The sequence below is a fragment of the Malurus melanocephalus genome, unplaced genomic scaffold (genome assembly GCF_030028575.1).
Source record: "Malurus melanocephalus ecotype Western Australia unplaced genomic scaffold, MMel_1.1 scaffold_691, whole genome shotgun sequence".
Classification (NCBI taxonomy): Eukaryota; Metazoa; Chordata; class Aves; order Passeriformes; family Maluridae; genus Malurus; species Malurus melanocephalus.
In genome coordinates this window covers 77080-99166 of record NW_026623923.1, presented here as the reverse complement: position 1 = coordinate 99166, position 22087 = coordinate 77080, and the positions used below count along the sequence as shown (strand labels likewise).

Here is a 22087-nt window from a genome sequence, read left to right as displayed (position 1 = left end):
GAGGACACGGATGGAGATGGGCACAGAGACGGGCAGGAGGCTGAGCAGCCAGACCAAACGGTAGCTACCCGCAGGGATTTGACAGAGAGACAGGGCACGGGCACACGCCTAAACCTGGGAACTCAGATCTGGAGAAGGATGAGCAGTTTGGTCCTGAGGGCTGGGTTTGTAGGGTCCAGAGGGATTTTCCAGCTGCAGAGAGGAGGCACCCGAGGAAGATGTTGTGCTGAGGCTGCATGAGCACTGACGTTTGGCTGAGGGGAAATGTCCCCAGGATGCATTTGTTTTGGAACACAAGATGTCAAGACTTCAAACAGTGTCAACTGAATACTGAACATGTTGTTCCCCATAGTGATTTGTTGTCACTGGAGGTCAGAATTCCTCCTGTGGTCTGTATCAGCCCAGAAGTGTYTCCTTGCAGGATTTTGTAAGGAAAGGGGTATTTAATTAATAATCTTCCATGGCAAGTCTAGCCCAGATCTCACTGGAGATGAGGGCTAGGGGAGCAAAGGATGTTGGCCCCTGGTCTCCCCTATTTGCTGTGCATTTTGGGGTGTGTGTCCCTGGGGTTTGGGTGCTAGAGGAGCAAAGTTGTGCATTCCAGCTGTGCCAGTGGCCTCTGCCAGCCCAGGGGCTGTGWGTGCTCAGGATTGTGGTCCCTGTGTGAGCAGTGGTTTTAGGAGCCCTGACCTGGTGAGTTTGCTGTGCCAGCACTGCAGGACACACCTGTGGCTGCTCCCAGAGCTCCAGGTAGGGTGTGGGAGCCCTGGACGGGCGCCTGCTGCTCTTGGGTAGAGCCAGGAGAACCAGGAGAGAGCTTGGAGCAACCTGGTCTAGTGGAAGGAGTCTCTGCCCATGGCAGGGGGTAGGGGACTGGATAAACTTTGAGATGCCTTCCAAGCCAAAGCATTCCATGATGCTGTGATCCATTGCTGTGTTACCTGCTAGATCCTGTGCACCCAGGGAAGAGCCAACTGTGCCAGTCAGGTTAGGGAATGCCCCCCACATCCTGAGCTGGAGCAGCTGCATCTGCAGGGAGAGGCCTCTGTCACTGGGACATTTGTGAGGTGTTGGTTTCTGTGGAAATGGGAATGAAACTGGGAACTGACCTGCTCCTCAGAAAGGTAGAAATGCAGCTTATCCTGGAGACTGAAAGAGGCTGAAGCATTTCCTTCACACCTGGCACAGTTATACTTGTTTCTCCTGATTTTGTAGCCTCAGACATTGATCTGAAAGTTGGCTGAGGTGTAACCCTTTGTGAATCTTTGGTGCTTTCCTCCATTTTCTCCTAGTGTCTTAATTTCCACTCACTAACAAATGCTAAAGGGTGAATTTTGATTTTATTTAAGTGTGCTGATTCCTGTGGGAAATGCTCTTCTTCCCATGGAGCTGGCACCCCTGCAGTTCACAGGAGTGCTGACAGCTCTTCTCTTTGTCTTTGCAGCCAGCATCAAGTAACAAGCCACGGAAGAAAAAAAAGAAAAGGAAAACCAAGAAAAATTCAGCAGGAGAGACTGTGGTATGTCTGTGTGAGATCTGAGTCCGGCTGATTCCTCCAGTGGGGTTGGCAAAGTGGGAATTCTGAGGTGGCTGTAGGAGAGATTCCAGGCAAAAAAAAAAGCCATTTCAAATTATAAATTTAAAGAAGCGTTTCTAGAATTGTGGACTCCTAGAATTGTTTAGTTTGGAAGGGACCTTAAAGCTCATCTCATTCCACCCCCTGYCACARGCAGGGRYACCTTCCATCAGACCAGGTTGCTYCAAGCCCTGTCCACTCACTCTATSCCCTGTMCAAAGYCCCTTTCCAGCTCTCTTGGAGCCCCTTTAGGSACTGGAAGGGGCTCTAAGGTGTCTCYATAGCAGAGRGGCTCCAACCCTGGAGYRTCTCTGTGGCCTCCTCAGGACTCACTSCAGCAGYTCCACATCCTTCCAGTACTGGGGACCCCAKAGCTGGAATGAGCAGGTGGGTAAAAGTCATGGATCTCCTAAATTCAAGAGGAATGGCAGCTRGTTTTCTGGCAAGGTTGGAGTTTTGAACAGTCAGTCCACAGAATTAAGGTTGGAAAAGACTTCCCAGATCATGGAGTCCAACCTCCCTGTTCACTCCAGGGAGATTCTTTGCTCAACATCCTGAGYCACAGGATGCTGGAGTGAATGGCTAAGCTGTGACAGAAGCTCCAGCATCCAGCTGGCATCCTCCTCTYTGAGAATTCCACTCAGGAGCGAGTTCCTGAGGTAGAGAACTCTCCTGGAGAGCCTGTTTCCTTTCCCAGTCCAAGAATATTGAGCAGCAGAGGGACATGTGCCAGCTGGAGGCTGGGGGAGACCCAGACCCGGGCAGTTTGGTTTGCCTACAAGGGATAATACAGTCTCTGTTCCAGCCCTTCCATGCAGAGCACGTTATCCCTTCCCTTTGTACACTCCACACACGGGCTAAATTTAGCTGGAAAAGGCAAGCTGGCAGTGCTGCTTGGGTGTCCTGAATGGAATTCTGTGTTCCACCCATGGACATCATGAGGAGGATGTGAAACAGGCACGTAAGAAATGTGTCACTTGTTGTTTGTGGGAGGGGAAATAGAGGGGAATCAGGGTGAAAGTGTTACACAACTGTTGGATGTGAGCAGCTGGATGAATTCCTGGGATGGYTGGAAGATGGGGAATAGGACAGTTGGATTAAAGTCATGTGAGTGTTTGGGACCTTATCATGAGGCTCACAGCAGTAACTTGGTGTTTCCGTGGAAAGTGGAGGGTGAAGGCTGGTTACTTAAGTATTTAAAATATCTTTGGACGAGGGCCTGGAGTGTCAGGATAAGGGGAAGTGTCTTCCCACTGCCAGAGGGCAGGGTTAGATGGATATTGGGAAGAAATTCTTCCCTGTGAGGGTGGTCAGGCCCTGGCACAGGGTGCCCAGAGCAGCTGTGGCTGCCCCATCCCAAAGTGTCCAAGGCCAGGTTGGACTTGGAGCACTCTGGGACAGTGGAAAGTGTCCCTGCCTACAGCAGGGGGTGGCACTGGATGAGCTTTAAGGTCCCTTCCAACCCAAAGCATTCTGTGATTTGATTTTCTGAAGCGCCACAGCCCATTGCCCAGGGATCAGGATGATGGAGATGACAGGGTGTGATCTCTGCTGGGTGACCCGCAGGATGCTGTGACTCAGCCTGTAATAAATGCCTTGCTTTGCCTCTCTTAAGGAAGACAATGACCTGGAAGACATTGACAGCCTTTTGGAGAGGATTGAGGACCCCGGGCTGGTGCCACAGAGCCAGGGTGGGATCATCACCGACAGCCGGCCTCTGCTCTACGTGGAGCACAGGTACTGCTGGCACCCACCTCACCTCCCTCCTGACCTTGGTGTGACAGGATATCTGCCCCTGAAGAAGGGAGATGGGAGCTTCCCTGTGTGATCTGGCCACGAGTTCCACACCTTGCTTGAAAGGGTTGGCATGGTTGTGCACATCCCTGTTCCTAACAGCTCCTCTGGAAGGCATTTTTTTGTTTTGATGGGGGTTCTCTGCTGCCAGGCCTKCCTGGAGTGGGTGGTAGGACCAGATTAGTCTCCAGAGGACATTCCAGCCTCTGACCCTCTGTGGGAGAACCTCTGCAGAGGTGCCAAGAGGTGCCTTGGTGTGACAGGTGTGACAGGATATCTGTCCCCCGAAGAAGGGAGATGGGAGCTTCCCAGTGTGATCTGGCCACAAACTCCACACCTTGCTGGGAAGGGTTGGCATGGTTGTGCACATCCCTGTTCCTAACAGGTTATGCACATCCCTGTTCCTAACAGCTCCTCTGGAAGGCATTTTTTTTTGTTTTGATGGGGGTTTTCTGCTGCCAGGCCTGCCTGGAGTGGGTGGTAGGACCAGATTAGTCTCCAGAGGACATTCCAGCCTCTGATCCTTTGTGGGAGAGCCTCTGCAGAGGTGTCAAGAGCCTTGGTGTGTAAAGCTTGACATGGAATTCACCTGTACTCCCGAGCCCTGGCTTCTCCTGGAACATCCCAGCTAAGGCTCCAGCTGCCCTGGAGAGGGCAGCAGCTGTATTCCCCAGCTCTGGAGCAGAGCAGGAAGCAAGCATGTCTGATACAGCAAGGCCTTCCCTGCCACTTCTGGCTGGTTTTAGTCTCCTTTCTCTGTGCTGTGTGTGATCAGTGGGACAGTTTGGGGGTTTTCCAGAGGCACTTTGGGGTAATGGGTGTTGATGGAGAGATTTGAGTGTGGCATTTTGGGCTGTGTTTAACTGATTGACCCTTTCTTTCCTTTTTCCACCTTTTCAGAAACTTGAATCCAGAGAATGAATTGAAGAGATATTTTGGGGCTCGTGCTGTGCTTGGGGACCAGAGGTTAGTCCAGAATAATTAATTATTAAATGGTGATATTAAACCATTTCCATGTCCAAGGAGGTCTGTCCTGTGCTTGGCAGGGCTCATGGAGTTCCCAGTGCCACACCTGGGTAGGTAATCCCAGACTCAGGGTGTGTTACTCATTTAGTGGTTGCTTGTTGGAACAGAGGAACATTTTTTGTGATGTGTGCAAAGTGGGGGAAGACTTCTCCAGGCTTTTGCTGGCATTTGCTTTTTCTTTTGCTTCTTTCTCCTCTCATTTACTGCCAAATTGAGGATAGTCTATGATCTCTTTCTGAGGAGACATGATTCTYTCARSCTCGATCCTGAATTGCTCCTGAACYGATAAATTGTGCWTTTTTGAGTGTGGCTTAAACTAATCCAGTTGACATTCGAAGATCCTGCTGGGAAGAGGGATGAATCAGAGGRATGTGGGGCTCTCCTAATTGGACCTGTTTGAAGCACAGAGGCAGCTGAGAGTTTGGCAGGGATAAAAACAGAGAGAGAAGCTCTGGAAGTGGAGATGTTGGAGGCACTGGCTGGCCTAGATGGTGCACATGAGGCAAAGTGTGAGCACAGATGTTTTGTGTCTTGGAGGCAAACACCAGGCTCTGGGTGCAGCTCAGTGTGAGGAAGGATCTAATTTTTTCCCTGAAAGATGATTTCATCCCTCCTTCTGTCAGTGCTGAGAATTGTGACCTGTGTGTTCCYCTCCCCAGGCCCAGGCAAAGGCAGCGGCAGTACGTCCGCAGCATGTGGTTGACAGCTCCCAAGAACACCTGGCCACGCTACAGCAAGACAGGTGAGGCTTTTGGGGCTGCCTCCTGTCCCCTCCTGCCCTCCTAACCCTTGGCCCCCTCCCATGTGCCATGGATGCTGCTCAGGGCACAGAATCTAAAAGGGAACTGCTCCTCAGCTGGTGGAAATACACCTTCCTCAACAGAGGAATCTGTGGAGTTGTACCTCATGATTTGGGTTTGTTTCCCCCTCTTTTGGAGGTAGCAGGACATGGGTGCTTCCCATCTTAGCAGCAGGATTGCTGGATAATGAGAGATATCCCTGGGGAGAGTGCACAGTCTGGGATTTTTGGGTGTGTTGGCACTTTGACTCAGGAGATGGGGAGAAAAGAGTGAAATTCTCTGGGAATTTCCAAAAACACCTGTGGCTCTGGACCCAGTGATGTGAGTGAGCTTTCGAGGCTGTGGGAGAGCAGAAGAGGTTCTTTTGGGGTACCCAGGTCTCCCCTGCACCCTCCAGGTATCACCATGCAGCTGCTGGACACCCGGAGAGGGGTGCAGCACTTCACCTTCGAGCACCACCGTGAGTACCAGCAGGTCCAGTTCAAATTCCTGGATGCTGTGGAGTCCATGGACCCCAACAACATCGTGGTACGTTCGTGCTGTTCCCTGCTGTGCTCCTGCAGCCTCTTTTCCTGGGGAGGTGGGCTGGTGCATCCCACTGGAATTGTTTGGGTTGGAAAAGACTCTGAGACAGCTGTTCCCCCTGCACTGCACCCCTGACCCATGTCCACAACTGCTACATCCWCACCACTTTTAAACCCTCCAGGGATGGAGAATCTGCCACTGTCCTGGGCAGGCTGGGCCAGGGCTGGACAGCACTTTTGGGGAAGGAATCATTCCAAATATTCAACCTGAACATTCTCTGCCACAGTTTGAGGCCATTTTCTCTCCTCCTGTCCCTGTTCCCTGGGAGCAGAGCTCGACCCCCCTGGCTGCCCCCTTTCAGGAGTTGTGCAGAGCCACAAGGTCCTCCTGAGCCTCCTTTTCTCCAGGCTGAGCCCCTTTCCCAGCTCCCTCAGCCTCTCCTGGTGTTCCAGCTCCTTCCCCAGCTCTGTTCCCTTCTCTGGACACACTCCAGCCCCTCAGTGTCTGTGTTGGGATGAGTGGCCCAGAGCTCCCCCAGTACTGGAAGTGGCCCAGCAGTGCCAGCACAGGAGACAAGCACTGTCCTGGTCCTGGGGCCATTGCTGACCCAGGCCAGGTGCCAGTGGCCTTCCTGCCCACCTGGGCTYRTGTCCATCCACTGTCACCAGCACCTCCAGSTCCTTTTCCAGCCACTTTGCCCCCAKCCTGTAGCATTCATGATGTTGATGTGACCCACAGGCAGGTCCCAACAGTTCACTRTGTTGACCCTCAYCCCACTGGCCTCATCCCCTTGATCCATCCTGTCCAGATCCCTCTGCWGAGCCTTGGATTATTTCTTTTCCCTCTGTGTGGGGCGAGGCAGTGCTGAGCACTGAGCTGTGCTGTCACCTTGTTAATAAGTGATCTTCTTGGTTCAGAGGAGGTCTGGTGGCCRGTGGCTGAGCCTTGGATGCTCTGCTAAGCACATGCCAGTCACCTTCTGAGAGAGAAACCCACAGGAACCGTCCGTTTGGCTGGAAGGGAGGGAATAAAGCTCCCTTGTGTCAGCTCTTAGCTGGGAAAGGAGRAATATTGTATAAACCCATCATGAACTGGGAATCCAAACTAACAGCTGTTCTATTTATAAACTCCTGCAAGGATTAAAATGTGACTTTTCTTGGTATTTCAGCAAAACGGGCTTTTGTGTTGGGAGTCCTTCATGCATGTCCGAACTCATTAAGCTGTATGGTAACATTTATAGTTTGGCGTGATAAGCAACAGCCAAATTGCTCTGCACCCAGCTAAACCATAACTGAGGGATGTTTTCTCTGAAAGGCCTRGCCACAGAAGCTGGGATACATGCCCTGGAGATGTTCCTTAAAGAGCCCATTGTCTGCTAAGAAAAGTTTACTTCCTTCTGCTTTCCCACCCTYGGCTCAGGGTGCTTGCTCCAGCTCGGCAGTTCTGCCTGGATTGAGCATTTGGATTAGGTGAGCCARGGTAATTCCTGTGCAGCAGAGAGTCCCAGGGGCAGCTCCAGCTTGGTCCCACACAGGACAGGCTTTTCATGGTATTTTACTCTGGATGCTCTGACCCTTTTAGGGAATTTGGCTAAATTTGAGGACGTTCCTACAGYTTGAAGGCTTCTACTTCTTCATTAAGGGTAAAATCTAACAGATGGATTTGCCAACAGACARTTTGTCCATGGTCACCACAGTCCTGGTGTAGCTGGAGCCCAGCTCTGCCTTGCTGCTGTGGTTTCAACACATAAAACATTATTTTTGGGGAGTCTTTTGTTCAGGGAGTGTTTTTCCTTGCTGGTAGCCTAAAGGGTCTTGGTGACCTTTTCTTGGCTTTTTGCTATCACARTGACCCCAAGCACTCCATGTCCCCCCAAAAAGTGGACTAGAAAGGAGCTTTTGTGAGTGTTACCCTTTAAGGAAGAGGCTAAGCATCAGGCAAGTGGCTCCAGGCTGGGCTGGGTCAGCGTGGAGCATCCAGTCTTTTGCTGTAGGTGGTCTCACAGGTCCCCACCCTGCAGATGGAAACTTCTGGAGCTTCAGAAGCTTTATGTTTTCAGTTTTAAGAAAAAAAAACCAAACCCAAACTAGTCTATGAGAAGATTTGTAGTAGCTTCAATGATTTTTACTGCACTGAGGTTTTAGGTACTTAGGAAATTTAACCTATTTGTAATATACTTAGTCAATGGAGGAAGTTTTTAGGCTAAACTTCTCTTTTGAAGCCTGGAAGTAAATATTTATTGTTATTATCCCTTACCATTGCTGGTTCCTGGATTTGTAATAGATGTGTCCAAATTTCCTCTCAGCATCCAGAGGATGCAAACCCCTGAACAAATGCTCAGAACTGTTGAGGGATAGATAAAAAGCCTCAAACTGTAACGGTGCCTGCATCTTTTTCTTTCCTTTCAAAGGAAATGGAGGAGCTGGATGAGATCTAAAGGAGGACAATAAAGATGATCAAAGGCCTGGCATGGCCTGTGCTGGAAAAGCTGTGAGGGAGCTGCCTGAGGGAGGCTGCAATTGAGGGCTCCCCTCCTGCACRTGGTGGGGACAGAGCTCCCTGTGCTCTCCAGCTTGGCAGGACGGGTGGATGTGGCAGGACAGGCTCTGTGTGTCACAGAGCTGGTGCTGGAAGGTGCCTGGCTCAGTGGCCAAATTCCTGACACACCAGTAATGACCTGGAATCTTTGCAATGCTCTTGTGCAGCTGCTGCTCCAGATGAACCCCTACCACGTGGACTCGCTGCTGCAGCTCAGTGATGTGTGYCGCATGCAGGAGGACCAGGAGATGGCCCGGGATCTCATAGGTAAGAGTGAGGTGAGGAGCAGATGTGTCAGTGTGAAATCCTTCCTGGGAGGGTGGGCAGGCCCTGGCACAGGGCAGCAGAGGGCAGGAGCTTGGCTTTCCCGTGTGCCAGAGTTGTGGCAGAGGCAGCTGGACCATTCAATCCCAGAATGGTTCCTTTTCCTGCCCAGACTGTGATCTAATGTAGAACTGCTCATCACCCTCGTACCTGCTGCTGCCACATTGTGTGAAGTAACTTTGTGCCACGGTGGCTGGGAATGAGCTGATTTCCTGTCTTTTGGCTAAACCGAGTGCTGGGCAGTGCTGTGCTGGACTGGTGTCCCTGTCCTGTCCCTGACACTGTCCCTGCTGTTCCCAGAGCGGGCCCTGTACAGCCTGGAATGCGCCTTCCATCCCGTGTTCAGCCTCACCAGCGGGACCTGCAGGTTGGACTACCGGCGGCCAGAGAACAGGTGAGCAGGGCTGGGGAACGGGGAGGCTCAGCTGCAGCTCCTTCAGCTCCCACTTTGGCCACAGCCACCCAAATTGAGCACTGCTGCTCATCCAGGGGGACCCTGAGTGTCCCTTTCTGTCAGGGGCTCCTGGAATGGTGCTGGAGCACAGCTCGTGCATGGATGCTTCTGYACAAAGCAACAAAGCATCCTTTTTCTGAAGGGATATCTTCCTGGAGTAGGAAGTGTCCCTCCCTGTCTTCTCATGCCATTAATAGCTCTTAGTCCAAAATGGTCACAGAAATCCTTGCTGTGYGTTTCCAGCCATCGTCCCCAGCACTCATACTCCTCCCAGCCCAGCTCTTTATGTAACTCCAGCTCTGCAGCTGCTGGGAAAGGTGACTTTATTCTGGGAATTTTCCAGTCAGCTGACCCAAGCCATCTCTCCCARACTGCTGTACCTGGAGGGTGCTCACATTTCAGTCCCTCTGGCTGACACACTTTGTGCCATTGGTGACCTGTATCCCCAGTTCAGGAGTTGGGCCTGCCCACTCTGCGTCACCATCCCCACACCACGGGGACAAGGCAGGATGTGGAACTGGTGGATTTATTTGTCGTGGTCCCAGTCTCCATCCAGAGCAGGTCATGAATTTTCTGTCCTTGATCTTGCAAWAAAAGAAGAAAAAACGTGGGAGCATGGGGAATCTGTGGCACACCAGGGTGTGATGCTTGGGGGTGAGGAGCTGGCAGTGACTGTGACCCTTTTTTGAGTGGCACAAAGTGCTTCTTTCCACATCTGATCTCTAAGTCCTGCTGCTGTTCCCCATGCAGGGCTTTCTTCCTGGCTCTCTTCAAGCACCTGATGTTCCTGGAGAAGAGGGGTTGTCCCCGCACAGCCCTGGAGTTCTGCAAGCTCATCCTGAGGTTGGTGCCTCTGCCGAGGATGGAGTGTCTGGGTTTGGGGGATGGTCACCCCAGCGGGGTCCTGCTGCTCCTGGCCTTGGTGAGGACTTGTTCTCACCACTTAGAGCTGCCCAGGTCTGTGCTGGGGATGTGCTGGTGCCCTTGGAGAGGTGATGGGTGAGGAGGGGCCCTGGGTGGCCTGTGACCCCTGAGCTGTGGCCTGAACTCGGAGGCTCAGCAGAACAGAATTGTGACAGTGGCTTCAGCCCAYGCAGTTTGTGGCCACTGATCCTCCTGGGTGGTAACAGGGGACCATCCCTTTTACAGCACCACTCCATCATCCCGCTGGCCATGTGTTCCCGTTCTCCCAGTTTGCTGAGTCACTGGGTGTCACTGTGAGAGGCTGTTTGACTCAGGAATCAGGGCAGCTCTCAGCTGTTGTAAMACTGATTTTGTTTTCTCCCCTGCTCCCAAGCCTTGATCCCGAGAATGACCCRCTCTGTGTGCTGCTGCTCATTGACTTCCTGTCCCTCCGGGCCAGGGAATACACCTTCCTGACCCGCCTCTTCCAGGAGTGGGAGGTGAGTGGCCAGGAGGTAAGGGGGTGGGGGCGAGTTGGTGCCTGGGGTGCTCCCCACCACGTGGGGAGRGGATCTCACAGCCCAGCTGGCATCCCAACAGCACTGGAATGATCCATAAAGGCTGGGCTGWTGGTTCCTGTAATGCTTGGATCCTGCAAACAGTTGTAAGAACTCAAAGTTGCTCACTCAGCTGTGGGGGCACCGAGCCAGTGGCTGGGAACTCACTTAACCCCGGCGGGCAGAGCCCCCACCCCGCACAGCCCGGATCTGCTGCACAGCATCATTTCTCGGTAACTCTCTCCCCGATCCTGCAGAGTCACCGGAATCTGTCCCAGCTGCCCAATTTTGCCTTCTCGGTGCCACTGGCCTATTTCTTCCTGAGCCAGCAGGAAGAGCGCCCGGAGCTGGAGCGGAGCCAGGCCCGAGAGCGAGCGGCCCGGCTCATCCAGCTCGCTCTCATCATGTTCCCGAGCGGTGAGTCTGTCCCCATGGTGAGGCCATCCCTGCAGGCTTTGCCCTGTCCTCTGTGACAGCCAGGGCTGCATTCCTGGCAGGAATTTGCAAAGAGCCTTTGAGGAGGGAGCCCTGAGTCAGAGGGGACGCGGTCTGGCAGGACGGTGGTGCCTGTGCCCTGCACGAACCCTGTGGGATGTTCTGGGCCCCTCATCCCAGCACAGACATTGGGGGGCTGGAGCACGTACAGGGAAGGGCAGCAGAGCTGGAACACCAGGAGCAGCTGAAGGAGCTGGGGAAGGGGCTCAGCCTGGAGAAAAGGAGGCTCAGRGGGGACCTTGTGGCTCTGCACAACTCCCTGACAGGAGGGGTTTGGGCTATGCTCACAGGGAACAGGGATARGACAAGAGAAAACGGCCTCAAGGCTGGATATTGGGAACAATTCCTTCCCCAAAAGTGTTGTCCAGCTSTGGCTGGCACAGCTGCCCAGGGCTGTGGATTTAAGGAATTTAAAAGATGTGGATGTGGCACCTGGGAACATGATTTAGGGGTGGCCTTGGCAGTGCTGGGGGAATGGTTGGACTCAATGATCTTCGGGGCTTTTCCAGTGCAAACAATCCTGTGATTCCATGGCTCTATCCTCCCTCCCCAGAGCAGCCAGTGCTCCTCCACCAACAGTGGTCAGGGGTGAGCAGGCTGGGGGAGTGTAAGAGCTGAAATATCAGATGAGATGTCTCACCACCTCGGGGCTGCCCGGAGCCAGGACAAGCCAGTCTCCTTGGCTGTCCCTCAGAGGCACAGCTCTGTTTTGGTTGTGCTCTCCCCATGGGTGCCCATCACTCTCCCTTTCATCCCATGGGTGCTGCACAGCCCTCAGGCCCAGTGGAGGGTGTGTGCAGCAGGAAGAACCAGCTCTCCAGCTGCGATTCAGTTTGTGGGGGCTGGAAATACCTTCTTCACTGCTCATTGGGGTGGCTGGAATAACCCCTGTGCCACCACAGGGACCAGCAGTGCCCTCACCTCCCTCCTTGTGCCCTTGATGGTGCCCTGGGAGGTTCTGGCTCTGAGGAGGGGGGTGTCTCTTTACGGGGTGACCCCACCCCACACCACCTCTCACCACAGGTCCAAATGAGTTCTCTGCCTTTGTCCTGCAGTTCTGATGCCGCTGTTGGATCACTGCAGCGTGCAGCCTGATGCCAGGGTCACCTCCCACCCCTTCTTCGGGCTGAATGCCCAGATCAGGTAAGGCCTGGAGATGTTCTCAGCAAAGAGAAGGGATCGATTTTGCCGGCAGCGGGGATCTTGCGTGCTCAGACAGCTAATGGAGGAGCTTGTTTGGGTTCTCTGAGTAGGCTCATTTGATAATGCCTCATTTGATAACCCCTTTGATAATGGATTTCCATAATGGCCTCTGGATCAGGCTGACAGACCCACCTCACCTCAAGGTGGACGGTTCAGAAGTTCACCCCAAAGCCTGTTGGTGTGCTCAGGGAGGGAGAGTGATGGGTGGGTCCTCCCAGGACAGGCTGTCTCCAACCAGTCTGCATTCCTTTGGCACATGGTCTTCCTCAGCACACGAAGGGCAGGGGCAGTGTTCCCTCGGGCCAGGGCAGTGTTCCCTCATTTCATGGYTCTGCTTAGCCTGAAAGTAGGTGAAGGCAGGAGACTTGGTGAAGGGGGATGGCAATAGCCAGGCAGGCGCCTGCGAGTCCCCTCGTGTTCCCACGCCACACAGAGCTGAGCCCTCAGCATCCTGTGAGGAAGAGGAGGAGGAGGAGGGTGCYGTGAGTAACATCCCTCTCCCATAGCCAGTCGCCCGCCCTGAACCAGCTGACATCCCTGTACGTGGGCAGAACTCACACCCTGTGGAAGGACCCGGCTGTCATGGCCTGGCTGGAGCCCCACGTTCACGAGGTGCTGCGCATGGTGGACGCCCAGGACGCGCTGGTGCAGGAGGCTGAGCAAAAGTGAGCACAGAGGGTGGAGGGCAGGGACAGGGGACAGAGGGTCTGTCCTTGGCAGTTCCAGTGTCTGGGGCAGGGCTCAGAGCCCCACAGCTGCTGCTCTGATGCTGAGGATCACATGTAGGGCCAGGAAGGGAGAGGCTCTTCCATGCTTTTCACAAATGGGAATGAAGAGCTGAACCTGCACTGCATATCCTGCACTGCCTTCCCCAGGCTTGCTATCACCTGTACCCTGGAAACATCTTGGAGAGGGCAGGGATGGCCACACAGGGCAGATGAGAGCTTAGAAACCCTTCCCTTCTCCTGCTGAGAAGCAGGAGAGAGCCATCGGGTGTCCTAAACCAAGGTCAATCTGCTTGTCCCCAAGCTCTCTGCTCTTTCTCCGGAGCTCAGCAGCTGCCACCCCGCTTTGGCTCACATTAATACAACTCCATCCAATATGGCCAGTCCTCCAGAGCCAGGGAAGCTGCTGACACTGCCTGGAGCAGCAGAAATAGGAATGTGCCTGCTCAKGGCACGCTGCTCTCTCCTTCCTGCATCAGGAGGAAGATCCGGTACCAGAGTGCTCCCAGGAACATCTACCGGCACATCATCCTCTCGGAGATGAAGGAGGCCACGGCAGCCCTGCCTCTGGTGAGTGGCCTGGTGGGGCACAGGGGCTGTGGCTGCACGTGGTGAGGTGGCACTTGTGTCCCTGCTGGGCACATCTTCACTCCCATGACCCCTGGGGCATCCTCCCTATGCTTAAAACTTCCCTTAAAACCCCCGTGTTTGCTGCTGCTGGATGTGCAGCCTTCATCCCTTCTTTTCTCCTTCATTCCTTCCTTTCTTTTTCCTTCATCCCTCCTTTCTCCTTGCCCTGCAGGAGGTGACTTCACAGCCAGTGATGGGGTTTGATCCCCTCCCTCCTCTGGATTCCATTGTTTCCTACACCCAACCGGAAAGGTATCACCTCCACCCGTGGCGCCGGTGCTGGCACAACCAGCCATGTTCCCGTGTTCCCGTGTTCCCCGCGTGTTGTCGGCACGCCCTCAGCCTCAGGCCGGGCTSCCCGTGGGTGCTGGGTGCTGACATTTCTCCGTGGCAGAGGAAGAACTGTGGTGCTCCAAGCAGGCAGAGCTACAGGCTGGACGGGTCTGGCTGCTTCCCGTGGTGGTCACYGCTGGCTGTTCCCAGCCGTAGGACAAAAGCCAGGGAAAACCCAGGCCATGGCCTTCCGAGGGGGTGTGGTRTGAATGGCAGTTTAAATACTGCCAGTCCTGGTGTTAGGGGAATGCCCTGTGTGTGTTCCACGCTGATCCACTCAGAGCAGAGCTGGTAGAATCATGGAATCCTGGAATGRTTTKGGTTGCAAGTACCTTAAAGCTCATTCCACTCCCTACCAAGGGACACCTTCCACTAGGCCRGGTTGCTCCAAAAACCCCATCCAGCCTGGCCTTGATAGTGCTTGGAGTTGCTGCTGCCTGATTCAGACTCCCTTTGGAGCCCCCCAGTTCCCTCTCTCAGGGCTGATTCTGGCAGTGCTGTGGTTCTCCCAGCACCCCCACATCCCATTGAGCAGTCACAAACTGAGCTGTCCCTTCACCATGGTGCCACTCGTCTCTTCCAGGACCAGCCATCCTTCCAACGAAAGCACTTTATCTCTCTTCTTCCGCTCGCTGTTGCCAAATTTTAACTTACAGGTGGGTGCACCGTTTTTCCCGTKGTGCTCCCACTCCAGGAGCCACTGCTGTCACCAGCCTGGTGCTGGTTTGGCACCAGCATTGTCCCTGTCTGTGCCACCACAGTGCTGCTGTTTTGCAGGGGGACATCCGGCACGATGGGGACGAGGAGGCCGGGGCAGCGCAGGATCTCAACCAGGGCGTGAACAGGCTGATGGCAGCCATGAGGGACATGCTGGCCAACATCCAGTTCCAGGAGCCCCCCCGTGATGACAATCCCGAGGGCGATGGGGACTGGGATTGAGCCCGGGGTTCTCTCCCCAAGCCCTCTGGCATCGCTGTCCGCTTTGTGTTGCGCTCCAATAAAGTCACACAAACGGGCTGGCTGTGGGAACGGGCTGTGTGTGAGCACTGGGGCTGTGTCCCTGCCGTGATCTCTGTCCAGGGGCGGGGGCTGAATCCACAGCCATGGGCCCTGGCCAGGGCCCCTCTCTCCACGGGAGACAAGGACTGTCTGAGCATGTCCGAGCTAATCGACAGCAGCTGTCCCTTGTCCCCAYGGCAGCTTAGTCCCCTTCTGGCCTCTGCTACACACAATTCCCATCCCATTCCCCTCCCTGTTYTTCTCCTGGCTCTTGTCTTAATTCCCAGAAGGATTTTACTGCCCTCTCCTTCAGCTCCTTTGTGTTTCCCACAGCCTGGAGCTTCCGTCCCTTCACCAAACACTCCACACCCTTACTGCACTGAACCTCCCAAAGGTCTCAGGGTCCCCTGTGCTGCCACAATTGTGCATGGAGCAGCTTTTTCAGCCTTTTAATCATGTTTGGAGAAGAAATCTTCCCTCCCCCCCCACTTTTGTTTCTCCATTCTTTATTCACCCACCTTCACCTTCTAGAGCCAGGATCGAAGTAAGCCATAGTCAAACCTTAAATCATCCTTGTTCCCATAAAGCTTTTTTCTCTTTTTTTTGCTGAGTAATGGTGAATACATGGAATAAATCCCTGATTCTGCTGTGCTSTCTCCCTGGGGGATGTAGCTGGGGTGGGTGGGCTGTGTGCAGACCTTCAGTCTCAAGCCAGCCCACCCTGACTCCATTCTCCATTGGCATACCCAAATCCCATGGGATCCCAGTCCCTGCAATTGGAGGATCCCAATCCCTGTAATTTGGCACSGTGGCAGCTTGGGACCCCCTTCCCAGTGTGTGCAGCTGAGCCATTTYCATCCATGCCAGAGGGATGGGCTTCCCAGCGGAAGTGGATAACCGTGGGATCAGCCTTTTCATGGAGCTGTGAATGGTTCTTTGGCTCCAGGCATCAACATGGACCTAAGGCACATGATGGTCAGATGGGTCCTGTCCTCCCCCAGCCTGCCTGGGACCCCTCCGGCGCCAGGCTCTGCAGCACTGCAGCATCCCATTAAATCATGCTTTTGACCATTCCTGTCAGATCTCACGCCTGCCCCATGGTAAAACATCTTCCCCAGGGTCATGGGGATGGGACCCTTTCCCGGTTKCCGTGTGAGGCAGCTTGGGTCGTGCAGTAGGGAGGGCCCTACAGGGGTCCCCAAGGCGCGTGGACACCTCGGGGTGTGTGGGTGACACCCACAGCAGATGGGACCCCTCAAGACAAACAGGGCCCCGGGRTGCAGGGGTTCCCCCAGCAGWTGCAGGACCTCAATCCGTGGGGATCCCAAGGTGCACAGCTCCCGGGGCACAGAGGAGGCCTATGGCAGCCCACCCCAAGGTGCGTAACCCCAGGGATGCACGGACCACCCCAGAGCATTTGAGACCCCTGAGATCCCAAGCAGTCGAGTTCCCCAGGGCCACGCTGGGGGTCAGTGAGCCCTGGCCTTGGCAGCGGCCCCCCTCACTGCCGGGTGCTTCAATCACGCAGGTGCCCACCCTCCTCGGGGAGGAGCTGCGGGAGCCGCCTTTAAAGTGGGGCAGAGAAAGGGCCCTTTCTCCAGCACCCCGGGCCGGCGGGCACAGGACACAGGGCASGGCTAGCGCGGAGGGCGGCAGCCACACCGCGGGATCCCAGCGGGTGCACAGCACCCCCGGCGCATCCCATCCCCAGTTCCCGTGCATCCCCTCGGCCTCGCCGCCGGACACTGCGGGAGCGCTGGCGGGGGGCTCGGGGGCTGTGCGGGCACCCCGGGGGGCCCCGGGGCTGAGGAGGGGGCCATGTCGACGCTGGCCCCCCTGCGTCTGCTGCGAGAGCCCTGGAACGCCAGCGAGGGCAACCAGAGCAACGCCGTGTTCGGGGCCAGCGGCGGCTGGTGCCAGGGGCTGGACATTCCCAGCGAGCTGTTCCTGGCGCTGGGGCTGGTGAGCCTGGTGGAGAACCTGCTGGTGGTGGCKGCCATCCTGAAGAACAGGAACCTGCACTCGCCCACCTACTACTTCATCTGCTGCCTGGCGGTGTCCGACATGCTGGTGAGCATCAGCAACCTGGCGGAGATGCTCTTCATGCTGCTGCTGGAGCACGGGGTGCTGGTGATGCACCCCAGCATCGTCCGCCACATGGACAGCGTCATCGACATGCTCATCTGCAGCTCCGTCGTGTCCTCCCTCTCCTTCCTGGGGGTCATCGCCGTCGACCGCTACATCACCATCTTCTACGCCCTGCGCTACCACAGCATCATGACGCTGCAGAGGGCCGTGGTCACCATGGCCAGCGTCTGGCTGGCCAGCACCGTCTCCAGCACCGTCTTGATCACCTACTGCCGCAGCAACACCATCCTCGTCTGCCTCATCGGCTTCTTCCTCTTCATGCTGGTCCTCATGCTGGTGCTCTACATCCACATGTTCGCCCTGGCCCGCCACCACCTCCACAGCATCTCCAGCCAGCAGAAGCCGCCCACCGCCCACCGTGGTGGCAGCCTGAAGGGTGCCGTCACCCTCACCATCCTCCTGGGCGTCTTCTTCATTTGCTGGGGGCCTTTCTTCTTCCACCTCATCCTCATTGTCACCTGTCCCACCAACCCCTTCTGCACCTGCTTCTTCAGCTACTTCAACCTCTTCCTCATCCTCATCATCTGTAACTCGGTGATTGACCCCCTCATCTACGCCTTCCGGAGCCAGGAGCTCCGGCGGACGCTGCGGGAGGTGGTGAYGTGCTCCTGGTAGGCAGCGGGACAYGGTACCRGCACGGCCACCCMCGCCCCGAAACGGACAGATGGATGGACTGACGGACGGATGGGACGAGCCGCCAGCCCGGGCGAGGGACTCGCTGTTCCCAATAAAGGCTCTTTGCAGTGACGCTGTGGCTGGCATCGGGCAGCCCCAGGGAGCCCCGGGGGGAGAGGTCCCTCCCGGCCCCGCCGATCGGTCAAGGGTCACTTGGTTCCCAGTGGGGACCGGCGGGCACCGGGAGGGACCTGCAGGGCGGCGGGAGGCTGGACCCCAGGCGGGAGGCGGCCCCGGCCACCCCCGGACAAAGGGCCCATCACGGTCGCCTTTGTTCTCGGGCCGCGCCCGCCACCGCCCACCCCGGCACCGGCACTGTCTCCGGTCCCGCGGGGGCGACCGGCCATCGGCACCCCCAGAGCGGCCCCCCCGTACTCTGTCCCTACCCCTCCCCGTTACGGGACACGGTTGGGAGGGGTGTCCCGCGGGTGTCCCCCCGCCCCTCCGCCGGCGCCGCCCCGGGATGCTCCCGCCGACGCCGAGCGGTGCCAGGGTCCCCCCGCAGGTCCCGGGGCGTCCCCGTTCCCCGTGGGTGCCGGGGGTGCCCCCCGGGCCGTGTCCCCCGCGGGTGCCGGGGTCGCGGTTCCGCGGTTGGCGGGGCGTGGCCGGGGCGTGGCCGGGGCGGGGCCGGGCGGGGCGGGGCCGGGCGGTGCCGGTGCCGCAGGGCTGTTGCGGCGCTGCGGCGGCGGCCGCTGATTGGCTGCGGGCGGCGGTGACGTCAGCGGCCGGCCCGGTGCGGCGGCGGGAGCCTATAAAGGATGCGGCGGCGGCCGCGCCGCCCCCCGCGCTCCCGGTGCCGCTCCGCTCCGGTGCCGCTCCGCTCCCGGCCCCAGCCCGCTCCCGTCCCGCTCCGCTCCGGCCCGGCCGCACCATGAGGGAGATCGTCCACATCCAGGCGGGGCAATGCGGCAACCAGATCGGCGCCAAGGTAACGGCGGCGCCGCCCCGCCCCGCCCGCCGCGGCGGAGCCGGGCGGCGGACAAAGACCGACCCGCTCCCCCCTCCCCTGCGCTCCCCTCCCCCGCTCCCGCCGCACCGGGAGGACAAAGCGCTCCGCCCCCCCGCCCTCCGCCTTTGTCCGTCAGCACCGCGGACAGCGCCCGCGCCGCGCCCCGCTCGGCGTTTGGGGGGTCCCGGCGCCCACCGCTCCCCTCAGCCCCACCCGCCTTTTGGGGGATCCCGGGGTACCCCCCGCCCTGCTCGGGATTTTGGGCGTTCRGGGGATGCCGGTACCCGCCCCTCCGCTGAGCCCTGACCGGGTCCCGGTGCCTTCCGCCCKGCTGAGATCTGCCCAGGGGTTTGGGGAGTCCTGGCGCCCCCCGCCCCTCCCTGCCCGGGGATTTCAGTGTTTGGGGTGTCCCCGTGCCTCTTGCCCCACCCAGCCCTGCCTAGGGATGGGAGGATCCTGGTGCCCCGTGCCTCGCCCGGGGGYTTGGGGGTGATCCAGCGCCTCCCGCCTTGCTGAGCTCCTCGTCCTCCCCAGTTTTGGGAGGTGATCAGCGACGAACACGGCATCGACCCCAGCGGCAACTACGTGGGGGACTCGGACCTGCAGCTTGAACGCATCAGTGTCTACTACAATGAGGCCTCTTGTAAGCGACCCCCCCCCCTCGGAACCCCCCCAGGCAGGGCAACCTGGAACCCCCACCCTGGGCTGGGGGTGGGACCCCAAAAGCAGCAGGAGCTGGGTCTGCCGGGGCGGGGAGGGGGGACAGACAGAGCCACCCACCCCAGGGAGGTGTGGGGGTCAGGCATGTGCACCTCCCCCGTGGGACCCTGTGATTTGGGAGGGGTCACACACAGCACCTGCACCCCAGAGCYGCGGAGGGCAGACACCCTGAGGGGTGGGACAGAGCCACCCTCTCACACCCTGCAGTCACGTGTACCTCCATGGAACCCCGTAGTTTGGGCATGACAAAGGCACCCACCCCGTGGGACGCTGTGCTGAGAGGGGACACCACACATCACCCAGTGCCGTGGTTCGGGGGGACAGGGAAACCTGCACCCGCCCTGTAGGGTCCTGTGGGGYGTGGGGGACACAATGTGACACATACACACAGCCCGTGGGGCCCGGAGGGGGGACGGGGGACAGACATGTGCACCCACCCCATATGACCCCCACTGTTTGTGGGGCCATGAGACACGCACCCATGAGCCCCTGGGATTTGGGGGGGACACGACCTCTGCACGCAGCCCCGTGGGACCCTGCAGGTGCTGGGAAACACCCGCGGGGCCGGGAATGGGGGGAGATGGCAGGTCCCCTCCCATCATGGGGTCTCTCTCAGCTCACAAGTACGTGCCTCGCGCCATCCTGGTGGACCTGGAGCCGGGGACGATGGACAGCGTGCGCTCGGGTGCCTTTGGCCACCTCTTCCGCCCTGACAACTTCATCTTTGGTAGGTCCCCGGCGAGGGCGGGGTTCACCGTCCCCTGATGTTTCCCCCAGCCCCTTGCATCCTCGGACCCGCCTGGCCCGTCGCCACCCCCGGGGCACTCGGCGGGCACACCCCTCCCGCGCCGCGGGGCCCGGCAGTGCCGGCACGCCGCCAAACCTCTGCGGTTCCCTCTTCCCACCCCGCCCGGCGTCACATCTCCAGGTGCTGCCGGCGGCAGCGGCCGGTCCCAGCCCCGATCCTCTCTCCCCGCTCCCCTCGGGCACGGGCGTGGGGGGCCAGCGGCCATCGGAGCCTCTTTTCCCAGGGCAGAGCGGTGCCGGGAACAACTGGGCCAAGGGGCACTACACGGAGGGGGCCGAGCTGGTGGACTCGGTGCTGGACGTGGTGCGGAAGGAGTGTGAGAACTGCGACTGCCTGCAGGGCTTCCAGCTGACCCACTCGCTGGGCGGGGGCACGGGCTCGGGCATGGGCACCCTCCTGATCAGCAAAGTGCGGGAGGAGTACCCCGACCGCATCATGAACACCTTCAGCGTGGTGCCGTCCCCCAAGGTGTCGGACACGGTGGTGGAGCCCTACAACGCCACGCTCTCCATCCACCAGCTGGTGGAGAACACGGACGAGACCTACTGCATCGACAACGAGGCGCTCTAYGACATCTGYTTCCGCACCCTCAAACTGGCCACCCCCACCTACGGCGACCTCAACCACCTGGTGTCGGCCACCATGAGCGGAGTGACCACTTGCCTCAGGTTTCCCGGTCAGCTCAACGCCGATCTCCGCAAGCTGGCCGTCAACATGGTGCCCTTCCCGCGGCTGCACTTCTTCATGCCGGGCTTTGCCCCGCTGACGGCTCGGGGGAGCCAGCAGTACCGCGCCCTCACCGTGCCTGAGCTCACCCAGCAGATGTTCGATGCCAAGAACATGATGGCCGCCTGCGACCCCCGCCACGGCCGCTACCTCACCGTGGCCACCGTCTTCCGTGGCCGCATGTCCATGAAGGAGGTGGACGAACAGATGTTGGCCATCCAGAGCAAGAACAGCTCCTACTTTGTGGAGTGGATCCCCAACAACGTCAAGGTGGCCGTGTGCGACATCCCGCCGCGGGGGCTGAAGATGTCCTCCACCTTCATCGGCAACAGCACGGCCATCCAGGAGCTGTTCAAGAGGATCTCGGAGCAGTTCACAGCCATGTTCCGCCGCAAAGCCTTCCTGCACTGGTACACGGGCGAGGGCATGGACGAGATGGAGTTCACCGAGGCCGAGAGCAACATGAATGACCTGGTGTCCGAGTACCAGCAGTACCAGGACGCCACGGCCGAGGAGGAGGGCGAGATGTACGAGGATGATGAGGAGGAGTCGGAGGCGCAGGGCGCCAAGTGATGCCCGACGCCGCCCCCGACAGTGCCCGCAGCCCCCCCGGCTTCGCGCTGCTGCGTCCCCCAGGTGCTGCTCCCCTGCCGCCCCCTCAGTGTCTCCTGTCCCCGTCCCCCCTGAGCCGGCTCGGCCCCTCAGCCCCCTTTCCTACCTCCCCCCCTTTTCGTTTTTTACTGGTTCGTGTCTTATTATTTTTTTTGAATACTTAATAAATTTATTGCTGTCCAGGTACTACCCGTCTGTGGCTCCTGGGTGGGGGGGACAGGGGACACCCACACTGTTTGGTCCCTCCAGACATTCCCACTCGGGGGAGGCTTTTGGGAAGCCCTCATACACTGCTCCCCGCCCTCCTGCCCCACAGATCCAGGCAGGCTGTGTCTTTGTCCCCACTGTCACCCTTCTCCATGCTGGGGGGGTGGGGAGGGGTGTGGCAGCCACCTCCCCGTACCAGGACAGAGCCGGCCCTTTGTTCCCCAAACTGAGGCGGCAGCTCAGACCCCGGGGTGTTTCCCCAGAGCACTGCCGGGTCTGAGCCCCCTGACACTGGAGGCCATTGGCCGATAGGGCTGGGTGTTATAGGAACAAGGGGCTATAGGAATAGGGACAGAGGGG

The 22087-nt window shown here is 58.0% G+C and overlaps 2 protein-coding genes across 2 annotated transcripts in view; both read left to right on the top strand.

Moving 5' to 3' along the window:
• The window catches only part of TCF25 (transcription factor 25), a 17973-nt gene extending 2498 nt beyond the window's left edge, over positions 1-15475 (top strand). The window contains exons 2-18 of the mRNA XM_057384182.1: positions 4-60; positions 1445-1519; positions 3192-3313; positions 4271-4336; positions 5056-5138; positions 5594-5724; positions 8427-8526; positions 8884-8977; positions 9788-9880; positions 10335-10455; positions 10755-10914; positions 12048-12135; positions 12702-12860; positions 13400-13490; positions 13723-13802; positions 14467-14539; positions 14661-15475. Of these exons, the coding sequence (XP_057240165.1) occupies positions 4-60; positions 1445-1519; positions 3192-3313; positions 4271-4336; positions 5056-5138; positions 5594-5724; positions 8427-8526; positions 8884-8977; positions 9788-9880; positions 10335-10455; positions 10755-10914; positions 12048-12135; positions 12702-12860; positions 13400-13490; positions 13723-13802; positions 14467-14539; positions 14661-14822 (1755 nt within the window). The 3' untranslated portion in view covers positions 14823-15475. The remainder of the gene's footprint in view (positions 1-3; positions 61-1444; positions 1520-3191; positions 3314-4270; positions 4337-5055; positions 5139-5593; positions 5725-8426; positions 8527-8883; positions 8978-9787; positions 9881-10334; positions 10456-10754; positions 10915-12047; positions 12136-12701; positions 12861-13399; positions 13491-13722; positions 13803-14466; positions 14540-14660) is intronic.
• Positions 15476-16498: 1023 nt separating this feature from the next.
• TUBB3 (tubulin beta 3 class III) lies at positions 16499-21706 on the top strand. The gene is given in 5 exon segments (XM_057384190.1): positions 16499-17641; positions 17643-18633; positions 19189-19297; positions 19991-20101; positions 20406-21706. Coding segments are annotated over 5 exon segments (3228 nt in total). The 5' UTR covers positions 16499-16700; the 3' UTR covers positions 21482-21706.
• The last annotated feature ends 381 nt before the right edge of the window (positions 21707-22087 follow it).